Source organism: Dasypus novemcinctus, chromosome 5 (genome assembly GCF_030445035.2).
Source record: "Dasypus novemcinctus isolate mDasNov1 chromosome 5, mDasNov1.1.hap2, whole genome shotgun sequence".
Classification (NCBI taxonomy): domain Eukaryota; kingdom Metazoa; phylum Chordata; class Mammalia; order Cingulata; family Dasypodidae; genus Dasypus; species Dasypus novemcinctus.
This window is the reverse complement of record NC_080677.1, coordinates 19,116,952-19,141,565: the sequence shown is the minus strand read 5'-3', so window position 1 is coordinate 19,141,565 and position 24,614 is coordinate 19,116,952. Positions and strand designations below refer to the sequence as shown.

General features: G+C 41.6%; 1 protein-coding gene across 1 annotated transcript in view; it reads left to right on the top strand.

Moving 5' to 3' along the window:
- POU6F2 (POU class 6 homeobox 2) overlaps positions 1 to 24,614 on the top strand; it is a 382,627-nt gene that overhangs the window by 109,724 nt on the left and 248,289 nt on the right. Inside the window, exon 2 of the mRNA XM_071215088.1 lies at positions 24,014 to 24,105. Coding sequence (XP_071071189.1) covers positions 24,014 to 24,105 — 92 coding nt within the window. The remainder of the gene's footprint in view (positions 1 to 24,013; positions 24,106 to 24,614) is intronic.

Genomic DNA, 24,614 nt, shown 5'->3' with positions numbered 1-24,614 from the left:
GCAGATGTCAGATGCTTAGAAGAGTGCCTGGTCCTTGATAAGTCCAATGTGAGTGTTTGCTGTTGTTATTATTATCCATGGGACTCAGAGAGACCACGTGCACGTGTACACACACACCCGCCCATACACACACATTCACAAATACAGTCTATAGCATGATTCCTAATCTTTAACACACGTGAAAACCACCTGGGACCTTTCAACATACCAGATTCTGATTCAGGAGGCACAGGGTGCTCTGAGCTTCCAGGGGAGCTGCAGATGCTCCCGGTACATGGACTACATCTTGGAAGTAGGATCGAGAGCAGATGAAGAACAGTGCTTACTAAAATAATATCAAGAGTGGAAAAGTAATGTGGCCCCCATTTTAAACACTCCTTGTCTACTGGAACATTCCCAGGACCCGTGGGGAGAGGAGAGTCTTTGGTTCTGGCCTGAGTCTGTCATTGACCACTGAGTATTCCATCACTTAAAGCCAGCCACTTAAGTACAGTGTGTTTCTTTTTTCCCATCTTCCAAATGGGATAATAATACTTGCTCTATCCACTTCACTGAATTGTTGTAAGGGTCAAATGAAAAAAATGTATGTGAAAGCTCTTTGAGAAATTAAAAGTGCTGTTCAATTGTAAAGGAATCAATAGTAGCAGAAGGAGGGGTGGACTGGGTGATATTTAGCTGGTATAGGAGAGCTCCCCAGAAGAATAAATCTGAGCTGGATTTGGAGGAGACAAGAGGGGTAGATTCACTATTATTCAAATTGAGAAGTAATTCCCAATAGAAGGAACAGTTAAAAGACAGAAGCAAAAAATGTCCATTGTGTATATTCATGCAACTAGCATACTTTCAGTGGAGGAACCATCCAAAAGAATCAATGTGATATTAGATTTCATAAAGGAAGTAGCCAATGGAAAAGAGAATAAGAGGGAAGTTTGAATACTGGATCTGAAACATGGGCTAGAGCCTTTTGAGTTGATGCAAAAACAACAGAGGAATTATTTTGCAAAGCACCTTCAATGTCACTCTTTCAGCAAGTATGCCCCTCCACCTGCCAGGCGAATAGTACAGATGAAATCTCTGGACAGCTGGCAACTAACTCTTTCTCCTAGCCTCAAACCACACCAGGTTTTAGTTTGTATCTGCACCAAAGACTTGATCCCAGAGCTTTATAGGATTCTCCAGCCTTATGTCTTTGTCATTCTTGAGCATTTGTCTTCTGCTCCTGTCAGAGCCACTTTCATGGACATGTGATCAGAAGGGCCCTATGTTTGGTCAAATGGTCTGCTCTTGCTGTCTTGAACTTCTTAACATTTTGAACAAGGGGTCCTGCATGTTGTTTTGCACTGGGCCCCCATCCTGACTCTTCTTTCCTTCCTCTCTTCACCAAACATCCCCTGCTACCTTCTTACCACCCTCTCCACGTTGCTGTCTAAAAACGCCTTTTTAGGATATTCTGCCCCATCAGTGTTCTCAGTTTGGCTACACATCCGTATCACCTGAGGCAATTTAAATAACACAAATATCTAAGTTCCACCCAGACAAATAAATCAGAATTGCTGTGGGGGTGGGTCTCAGGCACAGATATATGTAAAGTTCTCCAGATAATTCTAATGTGCGCCCAGGGATGAGAATCACTGTACTATTTAGAGAAAACATCCTCAACTTCCTGGCCTTAACCAAAACTTGGTTCCCCCTGTGGACAGGGCTTTCTCTGTGGTCCTTTCACATAGAGAACACTCATTCAGATACACCCCACACAACAGGGCATCAGAAGGAGGACAGTAGTGTCACATCCCCCAAAAGTTGTGCACATACCATTACTTCTTTCCTGATTCCTTTGAGAACATTGTTTATCCACATACCATTCCCGTACTAAAGGCCACCTCAACTCCAATGGACATGAACTTTTCTCCATGGCCATGCCTTCTCATGCCTGAACTTTATCATTACCCAGAACACTTCCACTTCAGAAATCATAGGCTGAGCACAGCCTCTTTCTGTAATCTCTCTCTCCTCTACCTCTGCCCCTACCATGCCGATTCTCCCTCCCTATCAAGATCTTGATCACCAAGTTTCTTCCTCCCTGCCTTGGGCCCATGGTCAAGTATTTAAAGAACTCCTTTAACAATGCTCAATTTTCTTGCACCCCAATATTCCAAGCCACCCATATGCAAACTTCCAGCCTTGGGTAACTGTAATAATCTGCTTTTCCCATGCCTCACTCATGAAGATTTGCAGATTGGAGCCACAAAAATGTCCATGGTCTCCATTATTTGTCTACAAGCAGCTCACATTGTCATCACTTACTATGATCCTAAAATGTCCCCAATCACATCTCTTACATGCGGGCCATCCCTACCTCTCCCACAGAGATGATCTGGTGTCTTTCTCTGAAAATTAAAGTCATCAGATGACTTCTTCATCAGCTCCCTCCTTACATAAGTATTCTCTTTTCCTCAAGTCCTGAATGAGGTTTCCTTCCTTTCATTCAAAGCCAACTCCTCCCATGAGCCCTTGATTCCATCCCTCCCAACTATTTTGTTCCAATAACTTGTTCCATTCGGAGTGCCAGCTTGTATCCTTTCCCTCTTAATTACCTTCTTATACTTAGATTATAACAAGCTCTAGTCTCTTCCTTCTTTTTAAAAAATAACTTTACTCCATCCTATCCCTTTCTATTCTCTAATCCCTGCAATGATCAGTACAAAACATATTTTACATTCAGACTCAGTATGCACATCTATATAATGCATAACTGAAACTGAAATTTATTGAAATTATATTCACCCTAATATACATGAAGTGCTGTTGTTTCCTAGCTTATTCTACTCCATTCTGTTCTATTCTTTATACTCCACTTTGTAAAAAATGCTGGCTGCAACCCACTAAATTTATTTCATGTCCTATTAATAGACCACAAATCAGTTTGAAAAATCTGATCTAATTTGTCCTGCCTGTCCCATCCCAATCTCTCCAAATTGTCTAAACAGTGTATACTTCACTTCCTATTCATTCCTCCACTCACTGAAATGCAGCCTCAATTTCCATTATTCCAATGAACCAGCTCATGCTAGGGTTTATTCATCCAACTAATATTCTAAGTATCTAGAATATATTGTCATAGTAACAAGTCTTTCTCCGTTTCTCTTAATTGATCCCTCTAAAATATTTGGGATGATCAATTGTACTGTCCTCCTACAAAATCTCACCTTCCTTTGCCCTTTACCTCATTGAGTGTTCCTTCTCTGCTAAACCCACGGGCTCCTCTTTTCTGCCTCAATCTTAAACTGTTTAAGTTCCCCAGAATCACTCTCTTTGCACACGTGCCCAGTGAGTTCATCCTCTCTACTGGTTTAAATACCATCTGTTTGTACACTGTTTCCCTCTTTCTTGAGCATCTGGTTCCAGCACCATCTCCAGCTGGAGTCCCACAGACCCTTCATATTCATTATATCCAAGATCGAACCCCTTCTTCCAGACAAAATTACAGTGAGGAAAATCATGGGTTCTGCAATTTAAGTTGGCAGGAATCAACAGTATCCTATAATCAATAATTCCTACTGTTTTTTAGCTCTTGTGATGCCAAGAATTCTTACAGACCACCTCCTCCTTGAGCTTCCATTTGCCAGAGTGTGATTATTTAAATTGGCATTACTATTTCTGATCCACAATAATGAATATTAATTCCTTATTAAAATTGTAATTCAAAATGTGCTATGGAAATCTGAATTAGTATTTCATGCTCCAGGCCAAAGTATGTACATTATCATATTCTCCATATAAAACTACTAAGAACCCAGCTTTCCAACCACCTGATAAGGCCCACAAGTCCAGGTTAATACTTGCAATCCTCTTCAAATCCTGCAAATGTCAGGTACCTACTTTTCCAAGAGTCACAGTCCTGTTTTGACTGATAATAAAGAGGAACAGTTTCATTTGTCTATATCTTCCATGGATGAGGACAAGCTGGTCCATGCAAATGGGCCAATAAATCATGGACTTATTTGCACAGCAAGAGAATCATCATGAAGATATGAAGATTATAGTGACCCCCATCTACTAATTTTTCTTTTCCTCTATTTTGGTTATCTTTCTCCTTTCAGGTTCAGAAAAATTTGAATCCATGCCAGTTTGTTTAATTGGTTTTTGAAAACTAAGAACAACAACAACAAAATCAACAGTCCTTTTAAGCTTTTCTTAGTGGGCTTAATGAAGGATGAAATCAATTAATCAAATTGCATTAAAAAATATCCACAAACTCCAAATAAATTTCATACCTACTTCAGAGGTAGTATAAGGCTTATGCAGAACGAATTTTTCCAGCTAAATTACAAACTTCTTAAAACTGGAGGTTAAAAAGGGAAATGCTCACACAATCTCAACCATGATAGCAAAAATAGTGCGGCACTAATCTAAAGGGCTCTTCTGACAGCAGTTAGGGGATAATTCAGCGCAAGCTTGGAGACTCTCACCAATATATCACCGTCACCTGATTACTTACACCCTCCGTGGGGCACTTGTATTAGGAAACCTGCCCTCTGACTTGTAAGACAAGATATTTTTCTCTCCTCTTTGGTTTCTTTAAATAAATATATGTGAAATTTGAAAACACCAAATAGGTGGAAAATGTAGTGATTTTCTTTGTCCTTTGTTTGCCTTCCCTGCCCCCCCATCACCTACCATTTACTGAACGGTAGCACAAGAGCTGTATTTTCTTTTGAGCGGTAATATGTAAACAGAACAAACAGAGGACATAGGAAAGGTGGAGAAAAGTTAGATATATAAGCAAGAAAAAGTGAGTTATTGATTTTATTGACTGGTCTGTTAACTTCTGACATTGCAATAAAGTCTTATTTATTTGTATACAGAAGACTCAATTACATAGATACATATCATTTTAACAACTGGGTTATTTACAGGAGAATTGCAGCTTCATAAATAATATAGACCAGGAGTTTCTCATTGTTACTTAAGGAAGTTGTGAGGGCCACACACACACCTCCTTGCCAAGTCATCCTAGCAGCGTTGCAATAGGACCCAGCAGAGGACAGGAGGGGGCTGGAAACAGCAACAAGCTAGTAAATGAGGAGTGCTCAGCCCAGCTAAAATGGACGGCAAATAATCCTCTGGGTAATCAGATTGACACAGAGCTGCTGAATTGTTTTCCCTCCTGCCACAGCATTTAAAACCGGGAAGATTGTCAATTGAAACAGTTGGGTTAAGGCATATGGGCCTTTAAACTTCCCTTTTAATTATGCAGCCCATTAGGATTATATTTCAGGCTTAAAAAAAAAACCATGAAGGATGTTTCTTTTTTTTTTTTTTTTTTAATTTTTAAATTTTTTATTGACTTTGTAATAATATTACATTAAAAATATATATGTGAGGTCCCATTCAACCCCACCACCCCCCCATCCCCCCTCTCCCCCCCCCCCAACAACACTCGTTCCCATCATCATGACACATCCATTGGATTTGGTAAGTACATCTTTGGGCACCTCTGCACCTCATATACATTGGTTCACATCATGGCCCATACTCTCCTCTATTCCATCAAGTGGGCCCTGTGAGGATTTACAATGTCCGGTGATTACCTCTGAAGCACCATCCAGGGCAGCTCCATGTCCCTAAGACGCCTCCACCTCTCATCTCTTCCTGCCTTTCCCCATACCCTTTGTCCATTATGTCCACTTTTCCCAATCCAATGCCACCTCTTCTATGTGGACATTGGATTGGTTGTGTCCATTGCACCTCTATGTCAAGAGGAGGGTCAGATTCCACCTGGATGCTGGATGCAATCCTCCCATTTTCAGTTGTAATCACTCTAGGCTCCATGGTGTGGTGGTTGAAGGATGTTTCTTAAAGGAAGTTTTTGTTAAATATAGGGTCAAGAATTCCCAAATACCTTCTCTTGATGGGTCAACTGGTAGAAACTGAGCGGAACTGGTAAAACCCAGAGACTCGGAGTCCCTGGCGCACTGCTCAAGGGGTCTCCTGAAATCCTTCTTTGTTTCACTATTAGTTTAATTTCTGGCTTGCCTACTAGGCTGTAAGCTCCAGCTGTCCAGGGATAAAATCAGGTAGACATTCAGTCAGTATTTGTTTGGGCAGCGTGAATTAATTAATGAATTAGGAGTGGGACGATCTCGTGTCATTTTTATGTGCCCTTAGAATCTCGCAAAATACCCTCTACTGCCAACATGAATTTATTAAATATTTTGTTGAATGAATGACCAAAGAACAGTACTCGCATCCCAACTTTCAGACAAGTGGCTAGAGCTTCCTAAGTGTCAGTGACGGTCCCAATATCCTAAACAGAGTTGGGAGGGGACTTGGGTCCTGGGACTTAGAATCCTGCTCGAAGCCAAGCAGAGCTGCCCTGAAGAACCAGAACCAGATGGCAGCTAAAGGGCAGGTGCAAGAATGAAGAAACAGAATCCAGGCTGGTCCCTGAGAGTGGTGCTTCCTTACCCTCCTTTGTGGCTGTTATCTGCCTGGTCCTCATTGTTGAAATCCGTTTATACCTCTGTGCTTATATCCTCTTGGGTCCCAGGTTCTTCTCTGGACTCACATTCAGGTACCACCCTCAGCCCATAAATAGATTTCTAGGTACCAACTGAACTACTTTTGGCCATGGCTGTCTCTGCCAGACATTGCGTTGTGAGTTGCACTTCCGCTCCGGCTCATTCTTTTCCCACTCCAGCTCATACACGGCTCCACGTATTTCTGTCCTGGACTCTGTCTCTCCTGCGTCTGAGCCCAGGTAGTGCCTGTCCACCCCACCCCACCCCAAACCCCCAAAGCCTCTGGACCTCTGGGGGAGATTGCTGTCAGGGTCTGCTCCATTCTGCCTCTGTGTCCCACTCCTGACATATCTGTGCGCTCTCCCTCGCCCTATGATATAGACAGTGTTTGGGGCTAATGCTCAGAATCTCAGCAGGTCAGAGAGCTGTGACCAAGCTGACCACGCCCGTCTCCTGGACCGCTGCCTGTTCTGCATTCCTAGCAACACAGGCCCCAGGATGTGGCTCTGTCTCACTCCAAATATGATGGTAATTTTTCAAAAGCTCACATTTCTGGAGGGTGAAATATATGCCAGAGACTGTGATGATTAAACTTAAACTTAATCCTCAGGACACCTCTATGAGGGAGGTGCCATTTTTATTTCCATTTCACAGATGAGGAAACTAAGCTGAGGAAGATTAAAGCCGCTTGCTCAAGGTCACAAATCTAGTAAGTGGTGGAGCCAGGCAATTCTACATCAGAGTCCATGTTCTTCAGGATAAGGCACCAGTGATCTTCTAGATCCTTCCCTGCAGCTGGCGTTTATCAGGGACAGGTCTTCTGATGGCGTTCGCCTCCTGTGATCTCCACCACCAGCCCTTGCCACCTCTGTCTCCTGACCTGTGCTTTCTGTCTGAGAGATGGGGCCAGTGGGGAGGCACCTGCTGGACTACACAGTGGACAGCACGTGCAGGTCTTTACCACCATCAGGGTCAGAGTGGACGGAGGCAGGGTAGACCTTATGCCTGTGGTCCAAGAGCCAACGACGGCAGCCTCAGGGGCCGAGGTGGGCAGGGGCCAGAGACGCTGCAGTGGAAGTTTTAGCATTTGGTGACTGGCTGCCTCTGGGGATAAGGCAGAGAAACCAGCAAAGATGATTTAGAGATTTGTTTTTTGATTCTGTGTGATTGGAAGGAAGGGCATGAATAGAAGTAGTGAAGTTAGGAGTAACTGGAACTTTTGAGAGGGGAGCTTCTGAGTTCTTTGGGGCCTGTGAAAAAATGCACCTTCCAGAAATACTGGATCAGGGCTCAGAGAAGTTTTAAGATGTAGCAGTTTAGATTTAAAATTTGTCTGCATCCTCCAGTCTTCCAGCATTTTCCCCCTATACTTGTATTCATTTTGGGATGTTGGCTGTGTGCTCCTTGGTAGAGTGCTTCCTCTGTGGCCACAGTGATTTTTTAAATTTGTCCCTCTTTCCTTCATCAACAATATCATCTATGATTTGGCAAATTATTTCACTGTTATTTGTAAAAACAATAATTGACAATGACAGCTGATGTTTTCTGAGCACTTATCATCTGCCAGCCATAGCGCTAGGCTCTTTTCATTCCATAATCTATTTAAATCTCACAATTATGAAATGGCTGCCAGTTATTATCTCCATTTATGGTTGAGGAAAGTTAAGACCAGAGAGGTTAAGTGCCTTGTCTATAGTCCCACAGCTAGCGCTAGTGAAATAAAAATGAAAACACAGATCAGTCTGGCTCCACACTGGATTGTCAGGATATGACTTTAAAGACTTTTCCCCCTTCTTTGTATGGGATTCTAGTTATGGACTCCTGTGGATGATTTCCTTGAATTTCTCAGAATCTGATTTTCTGAAATCTAGAGCACGTCAACCTCTGTCCCACATTCCCTGTCTTGCTTAATAAGCCATCTAGGATCACATGGTCATATTATCCCCAGGCTCCTATTACTTCACCCAGGTTCTATCGATCAGGATTCAGTCCAGACCAAGAGTACCACTTCCTGCTTCCTAAACCTCCTGAGAGACAAAATTGACAGACATGCAAGCCACGTATTTATTAGGTGTTCTGCTTTTAGCAGACATTTCCAGGAGAAGCTCTTCATCGCCCAACACTTCTCTTTATGGAGATTTTGTAATTAGTATTAGATAGCGTCCTCCATATCACCCATCTGATTCCGGGTCCATCATGTGCCTTTAAAAACGTCACTAATACGTTTTTTGCCCTTTCACCTGAAAAAAAAGGAAAGTCTGACACCCAGAGCTGGCTTGGTACATACATCTAAGCCTCAGATGTTCTCCTGCTGAACATGTGCAAGTTCACAGAATGTCGACATCCAATAAGGCCACTCAGAACATCAAGATAAAAACAAGACCACTCCGTAAGCATATCTTAAGTTATCCAAAAGCAAGAACATTGTTCAAGCCACAAAATGACCAGCCATGTCCCCAACCTAGCTAATGTGAGTGAATCCTGTTCCTTTTCCAGTTACAGCTTTAGCCTCGCTTCATTTTCCCCACCTCCTAGACAAGGATTATTAAGAAATTCAATCACTACATGTGACAAACAGCTTCTAAGCCAAAGCAAACTTCCTGGAACCTTCCCCCAAGTCACAAACCCCAGTCCTCTGAGTTGTTCCTTTGAATGCCTTCTTATTGAGATGTGTCGCAGCTCCCCACCAAATGCATCCCTCATTTCAGTGAGTTTATATGCTCAAATTTGTTTAACCACATGTTATTTTTTTAAAAGATTTATTTATTTATTTATTCCCCCCCCCCACCACGGTTGTCTGTTCTCTGGGTCTATTTGCTGCGTCGTCTTCTTTGTCCGCTTCTGTTGTTGTCAGCGGCACGGGAATCTGTGTTTATTTTTGTTGCGTCATCTTGTGTCAGCTCTCTGTGTGTGCAGCGCCATTCCTGAGCAGGCTGCACTTTCTTTCATGCTGGGCGGCTTTCCTTACGGGGCGCACTCCTTGCGCATGGGGCTCCCCTACACGGGGGACACCCCTGCATGGCAGGGCGCATCAGCACTGCCCATGGGCCAGCTCCACACGCGTCAAGGAGGCCCGGGGTTTGACCGCGGACCTCCCATGTGGTAGACGGACGCCCTAACCACTGGGCCAAGTCCGCCGCCTAACCACATATTTTATTTGATGGACTTTCTCTAAAGGGCACTGCACACCTAAACACTACTCATTATAGTTCTCCTTGCATACTCCTAGATTTTCATACAACATGCTTGGGATTGAAAGAACATGAGGGCTTAACTATCCCTGGGTTTGAAGTTCAGCAACCTTCCTTTTTTTCTTTCTTTTTTTTTTTTAAATAATCTGTGGTCTTTGGGTCAGTTCCTTTCATTTCTGAACCTGAACATCCTTATCTGTAAATTGAAGATAAAGATATTAATATCGCAGGACTGGTGTGAAGATCAAATGAGGTGACAAATGTAGAATTTTCTAGGATGCTGCCAGAGCTCTCCGCTGATGCTCAACAAATGTCAGTTTTTTTCCTGCCTGGTCCCTCCTTGATTGTATCTCTTTCTATTTCTTCTAAATAAGGCATCTTACCCAGCTACCATATTGCAGTCATAAATTCTAATTCACCAAATCTTGAGGATATTTAGAGATTATATGTCTCTCCTGTGGTAAAATTTCCAGTTTATTTTATGACCTATTTTCTGTGCCAAAATCTATAGATATATAAGGCCAATAAGTACTAATGTACTTTACTCAATCTAAGATGCAGTTTTTTTCACTTTTAATGTCTCTGAAATTGAGTTGTGTCTTATATTCAGTGGCATGCCATCATTTAATTTGCAGTTTTTTTCTTTCTTAATGGCACATAAAATATCCATGATTTTTACAATGAATAGTACCTTAGGTTTGATGAAATATGGTATATATTTTTAAATTATTGGCACTTCTTCTTTCACTGTATCACTCTTTCTCCATTGTATTTAGAGATTTGCTCTGTTTCTTATTTCATTTTTGATCCTACAATTTTAAAGTCTAGTGTAAATTCAAGAGATAAATTGTAAGAACATTTTTACATAGAACCTCTGAGTTAAAAGATAAGTCCAAGGCATGTAGTAGTAGGCATATTTTTATAACATGAACTCTGAAATAGGCTCAAAAAATAAGTTAACATAACAAATGAAAATTGCCTCGCATTTGATACTGTCATGTAATGGAGTTAAAGTAACTATAAAAAATAATTTGAACAAACTCCGTGAAGCTTTTGTTCTATTTGACTTTAAGTGGAACAAAATCTTCAGAACAAGAGGACAACAATATAATGCTTAGCTGAAAGGATAAAAAAAAATATGACCTAAGTCTGTTAGTGATAAACCACTCTATGAATGCACTCAAGTTAATAGCATCTTTTAACAATAGATACGTTTTCAATTACACTAATGTTAAGAAATAAATTGACAAAATGAGAGAAAAATGGTCTGACACAACATGGACGGTTTGCTTCGCTCTTTGGTTTTTGTAACCAACTTTGGGAGGATAGAAGAGAATCTAAACAGCAATCTATTGATGGGGCATTGGTGTGAGTTTTCATATTCTAGAGCTACTTAATTTATTAAGGATCCAGTACTTTGTTCCACCACTGCCGGAGGTCTTACAGCTCTCGGTAATTTGTCCATCCTTTCCTCGCTGTACAATTTTGTGCTATGATGCTGTTACAGAAGCTCCATTACTGTAAGGGCTTGCTAACTAGGTGTGATGCTACAATTTCGTGCAATGTAATTCCTCTGGGGGCATTTCGTTCCTGTCCTTTGCTGAGTTCTAAATGACCCTACTTTCACCACTCTTTAGTTTCACGCAAGAGTGATTGCAAATGTTACCCTTTTGGAGCACGTGTATAGAAATGCAGTTTTATTTCAGCTTTAAGGGATTTAAAATTTTTATTCCCCCCTTTTTAACGTGGTGCTCTGGCTACTTTTGCAGAGTGTGGTGCACTGAGAGTAAATAACTGAAATGGATAGGCCAGACTCATCGTCATGGATCCTCACAAACGGGAAAGCAAAGATATGGATATGGAAGGAGAAAGTGGTCGGGAAAATTGCCTTAAATCACAGAGCAATGATATTGGGTTCGATCTGGCATGGGCTTCGTTGTGTTTTAAAGAGGATAAATATGCTTCCCTTTAAGAACGTAGGGCCAGCTCTTCCTGCTGTGAACTTCTTGGTTGGGAGTCCTCCCGCCGCCGGGTTGCACTGGGTGAGAAAGTCCCAGGGTTTTTACGTGATTCCGAGTGTTCCTCTCCGGCATTTTCTTTTTCTTCATTCTCACCCCACCCCAAGCCCCACCCCAACATTTATGGGAATCGAATTTGAGAGTCTACTGCAAATGTCTACTAAAAGTTAAGGGTTTCCAGTACATTCTTACTTTAAATGCCATCCAACAGAAAAAGAAAAAGGAAGAAAGGAAAGAAGGAGGGGGTGGGTGGGGAGGAGATAGAGAGAGAAAGAAAACAAAAAAAGAGTGAGAGAAGGAGACAAGAGGGAGGGGGGAAAAGCTGTACCTTCAAAACCAGTGCTTCTCAATCTTTACTATGGCTATGAATCATGTTGTAGAAAATACGGCGCTTACTGGGACACGGAGACTGAAATGACTATAGACAAAGAAAGATTTATTGAGAAGTAATCCCAATGGTGGGGGTCTGAAGAGAGACTTCAGCCCCCTCCTGGAAGGGGGGACTTGAATTTATACAGAACTTTCCTAGGCGGGGAAATGATAGTTGGTGGGAGGGGGTTGAGGGTCCGAGTGAGGTACAGGGGCCAATGGGAAGCTCTTAGAGGTAGAACTTTCCCTGACAGTGACTGGAAGATAGTGGGTTAGGGAGTTATGGTTTCTTGCAATGCTGTAGGAGCAGGTGTTTCTTTGTTCTGTAGGGATTTTATCTCCCTCCAATAGGTAGGTAGGGAAGGTTTCCATTTCCCTTTACTGCCGTCTCTGTGTGGTTTCTTTATTTAACCTGTGGGGAAGTGCCCTGCCCTTGGACATGTAGGCTTATGGGGGATGGGGTTAGGCTTTTCCCAGTGCATATCAGGGGAAACTGAGCTACAGCTTGTTAATTATTGCAAACCTCTAACAGATCACCTGGGGAGTTTGCTAAACTACAGACTCCAGTTTGGTGGGGCTGAAACGTGAGTGGGGTGGGACTCGAGGTTCTGGGTTTCTAGCAAGTTCTCAGGTGATGTCCCATGCTGCTGGCCCAGGCACCACACATGGAAGAGGGAGGCCCCAAACTAAGAATGGGGCTGTCGTTTAGTTCCTTCTGAACATTGTGGTATAGAAGATTGGGGATGCTTATTTCCTAGGAACTTGTCAGAGGCAGTCTGGGGGAAAGTTGGGGCACAAGAAAAGCATGTCTTGGTGAGACCCACCCCATCACCTTTCTCCCCTTCTGTGCTGTTTCCCCTCCTCCATCACCCCCTTTCGCAGAACTGGAACCAGCTGTCTCTGGAGCCAGGGTTTCCACTAGTTACGGAGGAAAATACCTGAAAACATGATTTGCATTGATATCAGTGATTTATTGTGCTGCACTTCCATGAAATATTTGCATTTGATGTATAGTGTAGTATAGTCTCAGAATGAAACGGAATTGGGTTCAAATCTTGACTCTGTCACTCACTCACTGAGTGACCATGGGTGAGTTATTTAGCCCATCTCAACCTCAGTTTCTGCTTCCATAAAATGGAAATCATAATTTTGATATCAAAGGGCTTCTATGGAGACCAAATGAGAAAATTTATATAAAATGCTGCATCTGAATATTTGGTAGGTGATTTGAGCAGGAGAGTAACCCAGTGGATAAAGATGCAGATCTCTCAACAGAAAGCCTGAGGTACATTCACCTCCCTGTCACCTGTTATGTGACATCCAGCAGTGATTTAACCTCAATTAGCTTATTTTCTGTATAAATGGACATAATAACCATAAACGTCTTAGAGGGATATTGTAAAGGTTGATTAATCTAAAAATAGAGTCTCTAGTGCATTAATTGGCACATAGAAATGTATATATAGAATGAAATGATATTGTTGACTCTAAAAAAAGAATATGAGGGAAGAGAGGAATAAAAGAGGAGTCATTTATTCAAAAGAAGAGCCATCATAGATGTTAGGTCAGGACTTCCTGTACCTGGAGGAGTCCAAGGAAAGAGCATCCTGTGATTCCTCAGATTTGATCACATACATAGGAAGCTCACAAATGCTCCTGCGGACAGACTGGAGTCAGTCTACAACAACACATTCACGTGGAAAGGAAAATGAGGAAAAAAGGGAGTTTTTCATCAGGCTAAATTTCTTCAATGTCAAGAATTGTCCTTTGGACAGAGAATTTATCCTATTAGTTAGGGGAGGGTATTAAGTTGCCTTTGTTTTATGGTAATGATAGTTCAAGCCTGCTTTTAAAAATGTTTTTATTTGGCAAAATTAAATGCTGATATCCTTATTTTTATTCACTCAATTATTAATGTTCTCCTTTAATCTAACTGTCCTGTGAAATCTCAAAGACTGCAGAAGTGAGTGGCCTTTGTTCATCTAATCACCTGCTCCTTTTAGCCACAGATGTAGCTGCTGGGCATGGAGAACCACACGTTTTCTGTGTTGGGGTCTACAAGATCTTTCACCATGTGTATTATTGGAAGTGACTGTACCCAGAGGCCATCATTTTCATTTGAAATAATGATTAATTCGGTTGTAGCTTGTAGCTACATCATATTCTGAATGTCAGATTAGTAGCCTTCTTGCCACTGAAGGGTTGTGCAGAGTTCAGACCTCTGGAAGACGTCTTGGAAGAGAAGGGGAGAATGATAAATCATTGCAGTTTCCATTTAAGCTTGGTCTGAGCCAGTAGCTTGGGCTCATGTCACCATGACATAGGCACCTGCTTTCAAGCCCTGCCTCATTTTCAGGTGTGGGTTCCAGAAATCTATGTGGTATAGGCAGCCCGGTTGAGTCTCAATAAACTGAAAACAGTTTTTAAAACTCATAAGGAGACTTTGGATGGGGCAGCTCTGTAGGTGTGGACTGCTGCAAAGAGATTTGCAGAGATTAGAGGACAGACCAGAATCTTGCCGGAAGAGGATGGATTATTGCACAATGAATTGCTTCACTACTTGTCCACCATGATACTATAATGCAGGTATGTGGTAAGAAAAAAAAAGACCAACCTCCCTCAACTTTCCCCTCATCCCTCCACACCCTAAGCACACATGCACACACACATACATACACAGAGATATTCCAGGGCAGGCCCAGGCACACATGCATACACACTGACATACACACACATATACCCATGCACTCACAAATGCATGTGCACACACACACTCCGACTAATCTAGTACCAAAAACTTCAAAGCTGATTATTTAACAGCTTTGACCATTTTTCAATCATATTTAAAGCCAATTCTTAATTCTCGAGCTGCACCGTGCATAGGTAGCCTGGGAGAATTTTTAAACCATGCCGATCACACTGCCTTGGGTGTACCCCATCATGCCCCTTGACACACTCGGCTGTGCTCAGGAGGCCTGCCGCAAGAGAAACTCCCCATCCTTGTTAGTGAGAGTTTAACACTGTGGAAAAGGTAGATCTTGAATTGAAACTAGGCATGTGGACTCTCTAATATGATTTCTTTTTTATTTAGCAAATTTTTTATTGTCTTTTTTAAAAAAGATACATAGATCACTCAAAATGTTACATTAAAAAATATAAGAGGTTCCCATATACCCTGCTCCCAACCCCACTCCCCACTCCTCCCACATCAACAACCTCTTTCATCATTGTGGCACATTCATTGAGTTTGGTGAATACATTTTGGAGCACTGCTGTACCACATGGATTATAGCTTACATTGTAGCTTACACTCTCCCCCAGTCCATTCAGTTATGGCAGATATATAATGTCCTGCATCTGTCCCTGCAATATCATTCAGGATGGCTCCAAGTCCCGAAAATGCCCCCATATCACACCTCTCCTTCCCTCTCCCTGCCCTCAGCAACTCCCATGGCCCCTGTCTCCACATCAATGATACTATTTCTTCCATTGCTAGAGTATCAATAGTTCTATAGTAGAATACCAGTAAGTCCACTCTAATCCATATTTTATTCCTCCATCTTGAGGACCCTGGGATGGTGATGTCCACTCCACCTCTATATCGAGAGGGGGCTTAGATCCCACATGGTTGATAGATGCGATTCTCCTGCTTGCAGTTGTAGGCTCTCTCAGTTCCCTGTTCTAATCTGAAGAATTCATTTCTTGTCTCCCATTATGGACATAGATAACAGAGTTGAACAAAAGCAAAATGATGTTTTAATTGTAAGATTCAACCACATGCCAGGGTTATATAGTTGTTAATGATACATAAAAGATACATGGATTTCTTATTGAGAAAAAAGCTGTGTCCATCTTTAATCTTTTCAGAATTTTTGCAGATTTGAAAAAAGGTGACTCTCTTAAAGCAGTTGTCAATTTGCCTGCAATTTTCAAAATTCAAGCGGCTGTTCGTGAAGAGACCCCTTGTTAGAAAACTAGTAACCAAAAATTTTATGGAAATGGAGTCAGTGGAATCTGACAGCAAGCTGTGGGCAGGGACGGCTTCAAGAGCATGTGACTAGCGTCCATGCCCAGAGGGACCCTGTGCTTGGGACTTAATGCTCTGAGGGCATAGTCTTGAAGTTCTTTTTTTTTTTCCCCGTCTTTAAAAAAAAAAATTTTAATTAATAGATCACAAGGAATGTTACATTAAAAAAAAACATAAAAAAAACAAAAAATAAGAGGTTCCCATATAACCCACTCCCCACTCCCCATCACATCATTTTTATAAAATGTATTTTTTTAAAGATATATACATCAGAAAAAAACTGTTACACTAAAAAATATAGGAGGTTCCTGTATACCCCGCACCCCCCCATCCCACTCCTCCCACCCCAAAAACCTCCCTCTAATAATTTTAGCTTTGATTTTGTGTTGTGCGAGTGAAGTCTGGTGGTACCTGGAACACAGGGTAGGAGAGAGGAGTTCAGAGCCTTCAGCAGGGTCCCACAACAGATTAGATTCTGGGTTACTCTGACCCCTGGCGCCCAGGGGTGCCACTCCCGAAGCCTGAACCTGGCTATGACCCACCCCCTTCTGGCCCTCGAGGGGACCCAGGCTCCAGGGAAGATCAGTGCATTCAGTGAGCAACTCAGAGGGGGCCTCCGGCACCAATCCAGATACCTAGTATCCCAGAAGGGAGGCTGAAATCCCTTGGGGTAGGGGTGGTAACCTGGGGGGTAGGGGAACATGCCAGGCACCTGCATTTTCCATTCTCCTCTGATCCCCATAAGTTATATAGTCGGCCCTGTGTAGGGCTCAGGATGGATGAAGCATAAAAGGAGGCACCATGGAGGGAATAAAAGCCCAGGCTAAACACAGACTGCACACCCTTGAATTCCAGTTGAGAGGGAAGAAGTCATCCCCCAATTAGTGATGTTGTCAGATGAAGTATTCATTTCCTAGAAGTTTGTGGGAATGAGTAAGACTCCTTAGATTAAAAAAAGACATTTTTAAAATTAGGCAAACCATTTTCAGGTGGCTTGAACTCTAGTGTCTAAATTGATTTAGCACACTTTGATACATATCTCCATCAAGTTAAGAATACCAACTCACTAAACTAGTATGTACATAAGTACCAACATACATCTAAGTGTACATGCATATATACATTCCTACAAAATCCTAGAGCTGGCCTGCAGGAGAGCCAGAGATGAGTAAGAAACAGTCTTTGCCCTGAAAGAATATACACACTTCTGGAGAAAAGAAGACCCAATGGATAATCCATACCCCAAAGTTCTTCGTAGGCTGCCAGTTTGTCATAGAATTCCACTAAAGCATATGTAGTAATTTGATATTATAACTGCCCTATACCTGGGCATGATTAAATTATGATTAGGGCTTTGATTGGGCCATGTCAGTAGGGTGTTGACTCGCAGACTAAACTACATGGCAGAGTACAGGAGTTAGTTGGAGTTTTGATGTTGGAGTTTTTGATGCTGGAGTCTTGAGCTGGAGCCCTGGGAAGTAAGCACAAAAAGGAGCTTGGTCATGAGGAAAGAGAGAAAACCCTGGGAAGGGAAACAAGTCATTTGCCTAATAGTCTACAGCTGGCCTTGTGGAGATAACAGAGGAGCTGAACCCAGAGAGAAATGAACCCCAAGAAGAGAGGAACCCAGGAAGCCTGAACCCTGGCAGACATCAGTAGCCATCTTGCTCCAACACATGGCAAAAGGTTTTGGTAATGGAAGTAACTTATGCTTTATGGCCTGGTAACTGTAAGCTTCTACTCCAAATAAATAGCTTTTATAAAAAGTAACAGATTTCTGGTATTTTGCATCAGTACCCCTTTGGCTGACTAATACAGGATGTCTGGTGTCACTTTCTTTTTCATTCTCTTCTCCTAGAAGAAGCATTAACAGAAATTGAGACCTTTTTAGACTGGGTATTATAGAAGCCCAGCTCTGCTTTTAATAAATGGATGTGAAAATAAATGATAATTTGTTGGAGAAAGACTGAAGAGAAATATAGTAAATTTTGAGGAAAAAAATGCCTTTGAAATAGTCTATAGCACACTTAGATGAAATCTACTGGTAGAATTGAAGCAATATCTGAATGGTTTTGGGTAGATATTACAAAATGTCTTCAGATAATCAAGTTGAAAAAAGTGATTTGTAAGGTTTCTTTTTATGCTTTCTCAAGATAAGCATCCCAAATCTCCTTTTCACTTATCATGTACATATGCAACCCCTGCTCTATAGTGTTCTATCCATAAGTACATGTGTGGCCAGTATCATATGAAGAAACCCTGAAGACAATGAAAAATAGCAAACAGCTGTGGTAGCTCTGAAGAGATTTTTATAGACACTTCCACTCCCTCTTTGGCATTTAGTAATCTGGAAGAAATTGAAAGAATGGGAAGTTTAATTTAGAGAAGACTTCCAACCTGCTTAGCTGGGGTTCTCATGCCCAACATGAAATAATAATGCATTCGGCTGCCCATCTTGTAGTAAGTAACCTTTGCATTACCTGACTCAACAGTGAAAACTGCAGACAGTGGATAAGAAGACATGAATACCAGAAAAAGCTGAAAGATCTTGGTGACCTTCATGTGATTATATTTGTGCTAATGCATAGAGGACAGAAACCCAAACTCTCCATCTGAAGGACCTGCTTTATTAAAAATGCATTGGCCATTAACAAGGGACTGTTATGCACTGTGCTTTGGAGGGAGGGTCCACACATGGGAAATGCAGAACTGGTTTATTTGGGATAAGCAATTTGCATTTGCAATCCTGTTTCCTTCTCGGCTCTGCTATAGCCTTCACATCTTCTTTTTCACAAAAGTAATGAAGTCAGGCACTGGAAAGGGTTATACCCTCCAAGGATTCAAAAACATTGTTATTTGTTCCTTAAAATGTGTTATTTGAAGAGTCAACCCCAAAAAGGGGGGAAAACTTCAAAACCTTATTCAGGAGTGCTCATGTATTTTACTTTTAGAGTAGCTAAGTGGTGCTGAAAGTGGTTTGCCTATTTAGGGAAAACCCATCATCCAAAAAATAAAAAGTCCAAAGAAAAACGAGGTTGCTGTGTGGAATGTGGCGGTGGTCCTTAGGGAACTCTAACCTCGAGCTGGGTGGGGTGGAACTTGGGAGGCTCTGTCCTCCCTCAGGAAGTCATGAAGGGAAGGTGACGGTGAGGACAGGGTCCGAGGTACCACCCCGCTCGGTTCTGCAGACAGGCAGTCCAGTTCCCCCAGCACAGTGGCATCTGCAGGAAGCCTGGCTACCTTCAGAGGAGAGCGCAACCCTGGAAACACGGTGTTGAGGGAATGCCCGCGGAGAAGCAGGCCTTTCAACAATTTCAGAGCGTTTTATCAAAGTGTACCATCCAAACTCCTAATCAGTCTGTGAATGTCGTCATCACTGATAACCTGTCACAGATTTTTCTCAGGGCTCCCTGCCTTTGCAGAGCCTCGACTCCTGTCAGATGCTATTTTAGCACTGTATAGGATGATCCCTTTAAAATCAGGTTTTTTGCTCTTGGAATGACCTGTGAGCAAAGCATAATTATAACATATGTGTGTCTGAGATGGTTCTTCCCCTGGCTAAGCTGGAAATCAACCAAGACAGAGATGGAAGGATAATCTAGGTGAAGAAACTTGGAAACCCAGTAGGTAAAGGTATTTGATGACCCCTCTGCTATCCATAAAAATAACTGTCCCCAGCACCCTCAGCATGAAGGTGGTCCCAGCTTGCCTGGGCAGCATCTAGCCACTGTTTTCCCTCCCTCTGGTCCTTTTTTTTTTTTTTAAGATTTATTTTATTTATTTTTCTCCCCTTTACCCCATTGTCTGCTTTCTGTGTCCATTCGCTGTATGTTCTTCTGCGTCCACTTGCATTCTTGTCAGTGGCACCAGGAATGTGTCTCTTCTTGTTGCGTCATCTTGCTGTATCAGCTCTCTGGGCGTGCAGCGCCACTCCTGGGCAGGCTGCCCTTTTTTTGTGCGGGGTGGCTCTCCTTGCAGGGCACACTCCTTGCATGTGGGGCACCCCTACGTGGCACAGCACTCCTTGCTTGTGGCAGTACTGCGCGTGGACCAGCTTACCACAGGGGCCAGGAGGCCCTGGGTATCGAACCCTGGACCTTCCATATGGAAGGCAGACACTCTATCAGTTGAGCCACCTCTGCTTCCCTCCCCCATTGGTCTTTAACCACCTATGGGCCTTTATAAAATGTGCATGGAGCAACCTCTCAGAAGTTCTGTGAGCAGCCTCACAGGGGATGCTTGATATTTCCAAGCAGCTTCACAAGTGATTCTGATACATGTACCTGGGTGAGAACTACTGGCCAGAAGGTCTGTGTGAGAATTTGGAAGGTATTTGCCAGTATCTTGGCACCGTATTTCATGATCACTCCACAGTTAGCTAAAGGAATCAGTATATCTCACTTTGCAGGATCTTAAAGACCTGACTCCTTAGTTCAATCCCAAGCAGTCCTGGTACAAAGGACTGTACTCAGGTGTACTCACCTGGTACAAAGTTCTTGTACTCAGGGTCAGTAAACAGAGGTCCCCATCAGCTGGTGTATGGGAAATGTGGACTACATACACAGGGATAAGAATAGAATTCAGTTGGTTTGGGGCAGGTTACTATTATGGACACATTAAATATTATAAAGTAATAGCCAACATAGATAAATATCATGCAGCAGGCAGATGTTTTCCCAACAATCTACTCTATTTTAGCTCTTTAAATCTCCATGACAGCAACCTCATGAAGTAGGGTCTATTACTATCACTGTCTTATTCAAGAGACAGCTGATGCATAAAGAAGTTGAAAAATGTGGCCAAGTTCACAGACTTAGTTAAACGGCATAGCTAACTCTAAATCCCGGCAGGGTTCCAAATTTAAAAGAGTCCTCACTTTTAACCCTTAAATCAAACTGCTTTCCTCTCAAGATTGGAATTGAGGTAGGATGTTCCTATCAGCCAATATTTTAAAAGTATTTTCAAGGTTTATGCTAAATGATAGTAAATCATCAAATCAAAGTGGGTACCTATCTTAAGGGAATTATCCCACCCCTAAAATTAAAAGACAAGCTCCTATTTCTTTTGAGTGTCTATTCAATAAATTATGAATGAAATGCATGATAAACAAGGGGTTGAGCATAAAATGGTGTCCAGCAAACCCAGTCCTTGCACTAATAGAACCCTTGGTTTTTGCCTTCAAAGCAGAGACTGTTGACTTCAGACCAGGCCACAGAGTCTGGACTTCCCTGGTCTCCAGAGGTGGAACACCTTCCACCTGTTTCTATCAGGAGGAACCTGCCCAGCCCATTCAAGATGTGTTTTCATTTCAGTGCCCATGGAAATATCAAAGCGCAAATTCTCTTCTAACGGATGACTAAATGTTGCTTCACATCTCTCTGAAGCCCTTAGCTGAACTTCATTTATTCATTCCGAGTACCAGCTTTCCCCTTTGAGCCCAAGAACCACCTGATTCAGGAGCCACCTGATGGCCAGACAGATTCATTTGTGGTCCTACAAGGTTAAGTGTGATACATGTGTTTGGGGAAAATGGAGATGTGCAGATAGAAGAAACATTACTTTTTGATCCAGGCAGGAGAGCATACATAATCTCCTCTAGAGCCTGTCAAAGACTGCATTTTACACGTGAAATTGTGTGGATTTGTCCTATACTGAGCTGATCACAGGTTTTGAGAATAACCAGCCACAGAACAGGCTACTGTGCAGGGACAAGGACCACACGCAACAAAAAGTAAAATGTACACAAATGCAACCAGTGTCAAGTTACTGGTAGCAGACATACAATCTTATTGCCACCACACGTATATGGAGCAGATCCTAGATGTAACATCGGGCTGTCATTTGGAACAGAATCAAAATGTGGACCTCAAATTGTGACAGAAATATGAGAAAGAAGACCTGGCATGGGAGAGAATATTTTTAAATTAAGATATATATTTTTCATGGTTTAAAAAGATTTTCTTTTTCTCTGTGCATTGTAAAACTCTTTTCAATGGCTGGTGTAAAAATCCATGCCCAGAGAGTATGGGAAAGCAACAATTTTGTAAACTACCTTCAAACACTACACTAAAATGGATTTTTAGCCATTTAAAAACTTTCCTAATCTAGATATTTGGCGAAAAGTATCTCTGTGTAAACTGGTTAGCTATATAAAAGCATGAAAAGCTGTGCTGTGAATTTTAAGGAAAAGTAGAACTTTCATATTTAAGAACAGAGATTGTGTGAAATTTACTGCACAATGCACCTGCCAGTTTAAAAAGCCCAGCTTTTCCAACATAAAAGGTAAATCACATATAAAAATTTAGAAGAAAGGTCATCTCCTGCACATTATGGGGAAATTGTTGGCATCTTATGATGGGTCATCTTGCTCTTGTTATTAAATGACAGCAATCATTAAAATGCCAAACATATTTTGACAGAATTCACTTTATAAAATGTCAGCAAGTCTGTGTTTTTATTAGTTTGTTCCAAATCAATTTAGAAATTTCAATAGAATGCTTGTAAGTATTCCCCAAGCAATGTCCATTCCTGACTTTCTGCACAAAAAAATATTACAAATTAATCAGATTTTCAGATTTCTGCATAATGGCTTTGCACATTTATTGCTTAATCCTGTTATAAAATTCTGTTATGATTGACACATCGCTGTGGAGATAGAAGTCAATTGAATAATATGTAGCAGTCAATTTTATTTGTAGCTTAATGTGCTAAAGTATTTTTTCCACATTTCCATTATTTATAAGTCTGTCCCTTTAGAGAATATATAGAAGAATTTGCTTTAAATGAGCCAATAATACCTTCTTTAAAATTTATAAGTGTGACAGAATCATATCCTTTTTTCCTTGACTGTCCATTGCATGCCAGTAAACAGGTTTTGAATTGTCTTCTACTTGCTATTCATGGGACAAATATCAGGAAGAGGACCTTGTTAAGTTTTGCTTGGAAATGGATTTCAACCACCCATTAGAAAACTCCAAGAAAACAGAAGCTGACCAACTGGAAACCCTCAAACACAGCTGCCGACTTTGTTTCTTTGTTCATTTGTTTATTTATGTATTAATAAATAAAATGTCTTTCTTTATACCGCCACTATCTTACCTTCTATGCTTTGTCCTGAAACAAAGTACAGAAGCTCACACAGAGAAATGATAATGTTTCAGAAGGTTTGAATGAGTTGCTGTTTGGTGGAATTTCAGTTTTCATGCTTTGGTGTGCAACAGGATGCTAGCAAAGAAAATAACTTGTGTTCTATGCTTAGTAGAGTGCAGATAGTAGAAACATTACTTTTTCAACTCCTTGGAGTAAATGTGGGATTCCTACTGCTTCAGCTAGTACTCAGGAAACTTGTTTACGGAGATCCATATTTTTAAGAACATTGCATAAAATGCATTGAAAAAAGGTTTGTTTTTAGCAAAACATGTTTATGAGATTCTGTCCTTAAGTCTTGTGTGGGAAGAGGGCCTCAAAGTATGAAGACAATGGATAAGCCATATTGAGGGATAATAAGAGACATACTTGGTCTGAGAGCACACTTTCTTTTTTGGTTTTAGGAAATTAGATGAGCTATTGCTTCCCAATGCCCAAAAGATGTGGTTTCCCAAGACTAGTGAACTCTGTGCAAACTGATGTGTCATGCACGCCTACTGGTGCAAGTGATGATGCTGTCACTTTGCCTGTTGTCCTTTCCTTCTACCTCCCGGGGTGACTTTGGCCCTCCTGAAGATCTGTTAGCATCATTGAGGTAGCTGATTTAAGCGCTGGGGCTATGGATAAGCCCCTCTGGTGTCTCATCTATGCCTTCCTGGCATGTGACATCACAGGAAAATGGCGTCACGTGCAGTTCCCAGCTGGACTTACATTAAGGAGCCCTTCTCTTTTGTATTCCAGGGGCCAGAGGAAACCTGCCACCGTCAGACCCAGGCACCCCTGACCAACACCAGGCCAGTCAAACCCACCCCACATTCCCAGTGGGGCCACAGGTCAGTAGCTCACATCTGCCTCCCGAGAGGCTGCATTCGGGGTGATTTAACCATATAAATAACCAAATAAATAATAATGAGTTAAAGCCAATGAGCTCCAACAGAGCAAAGATGGTGATGAATTTCTGCATGGAAAGCTGTATGACTACATTATTTATTAAAAACAATCAAGAGAAAATGTGTTTGCAAAACTCTTTTTAAGGGCAAGGTTGTTTTTTAATCATTTGGAAACATTTTTCTTTTCATTAAAACCCATTACAACTGTGCTGTTGGCGACCATGTGGTTTTCCAGAAAAGTAAAACTTTAATGACTAGAGTATGAAGAAAATTAAGTTATTTCAACCTTACTATAGCCATTTTTGAAATACAAGATGTGATTTAATATAAAAAAGTTAATGCAATTTTAATGCAAGTTCAGCTCATTGGGTTTGACAATACTGTACATCACACATAGCTCCTGCATTAATAAATACATTCATTATTTTTTAAAGTCCAATATTTGTTTTTTG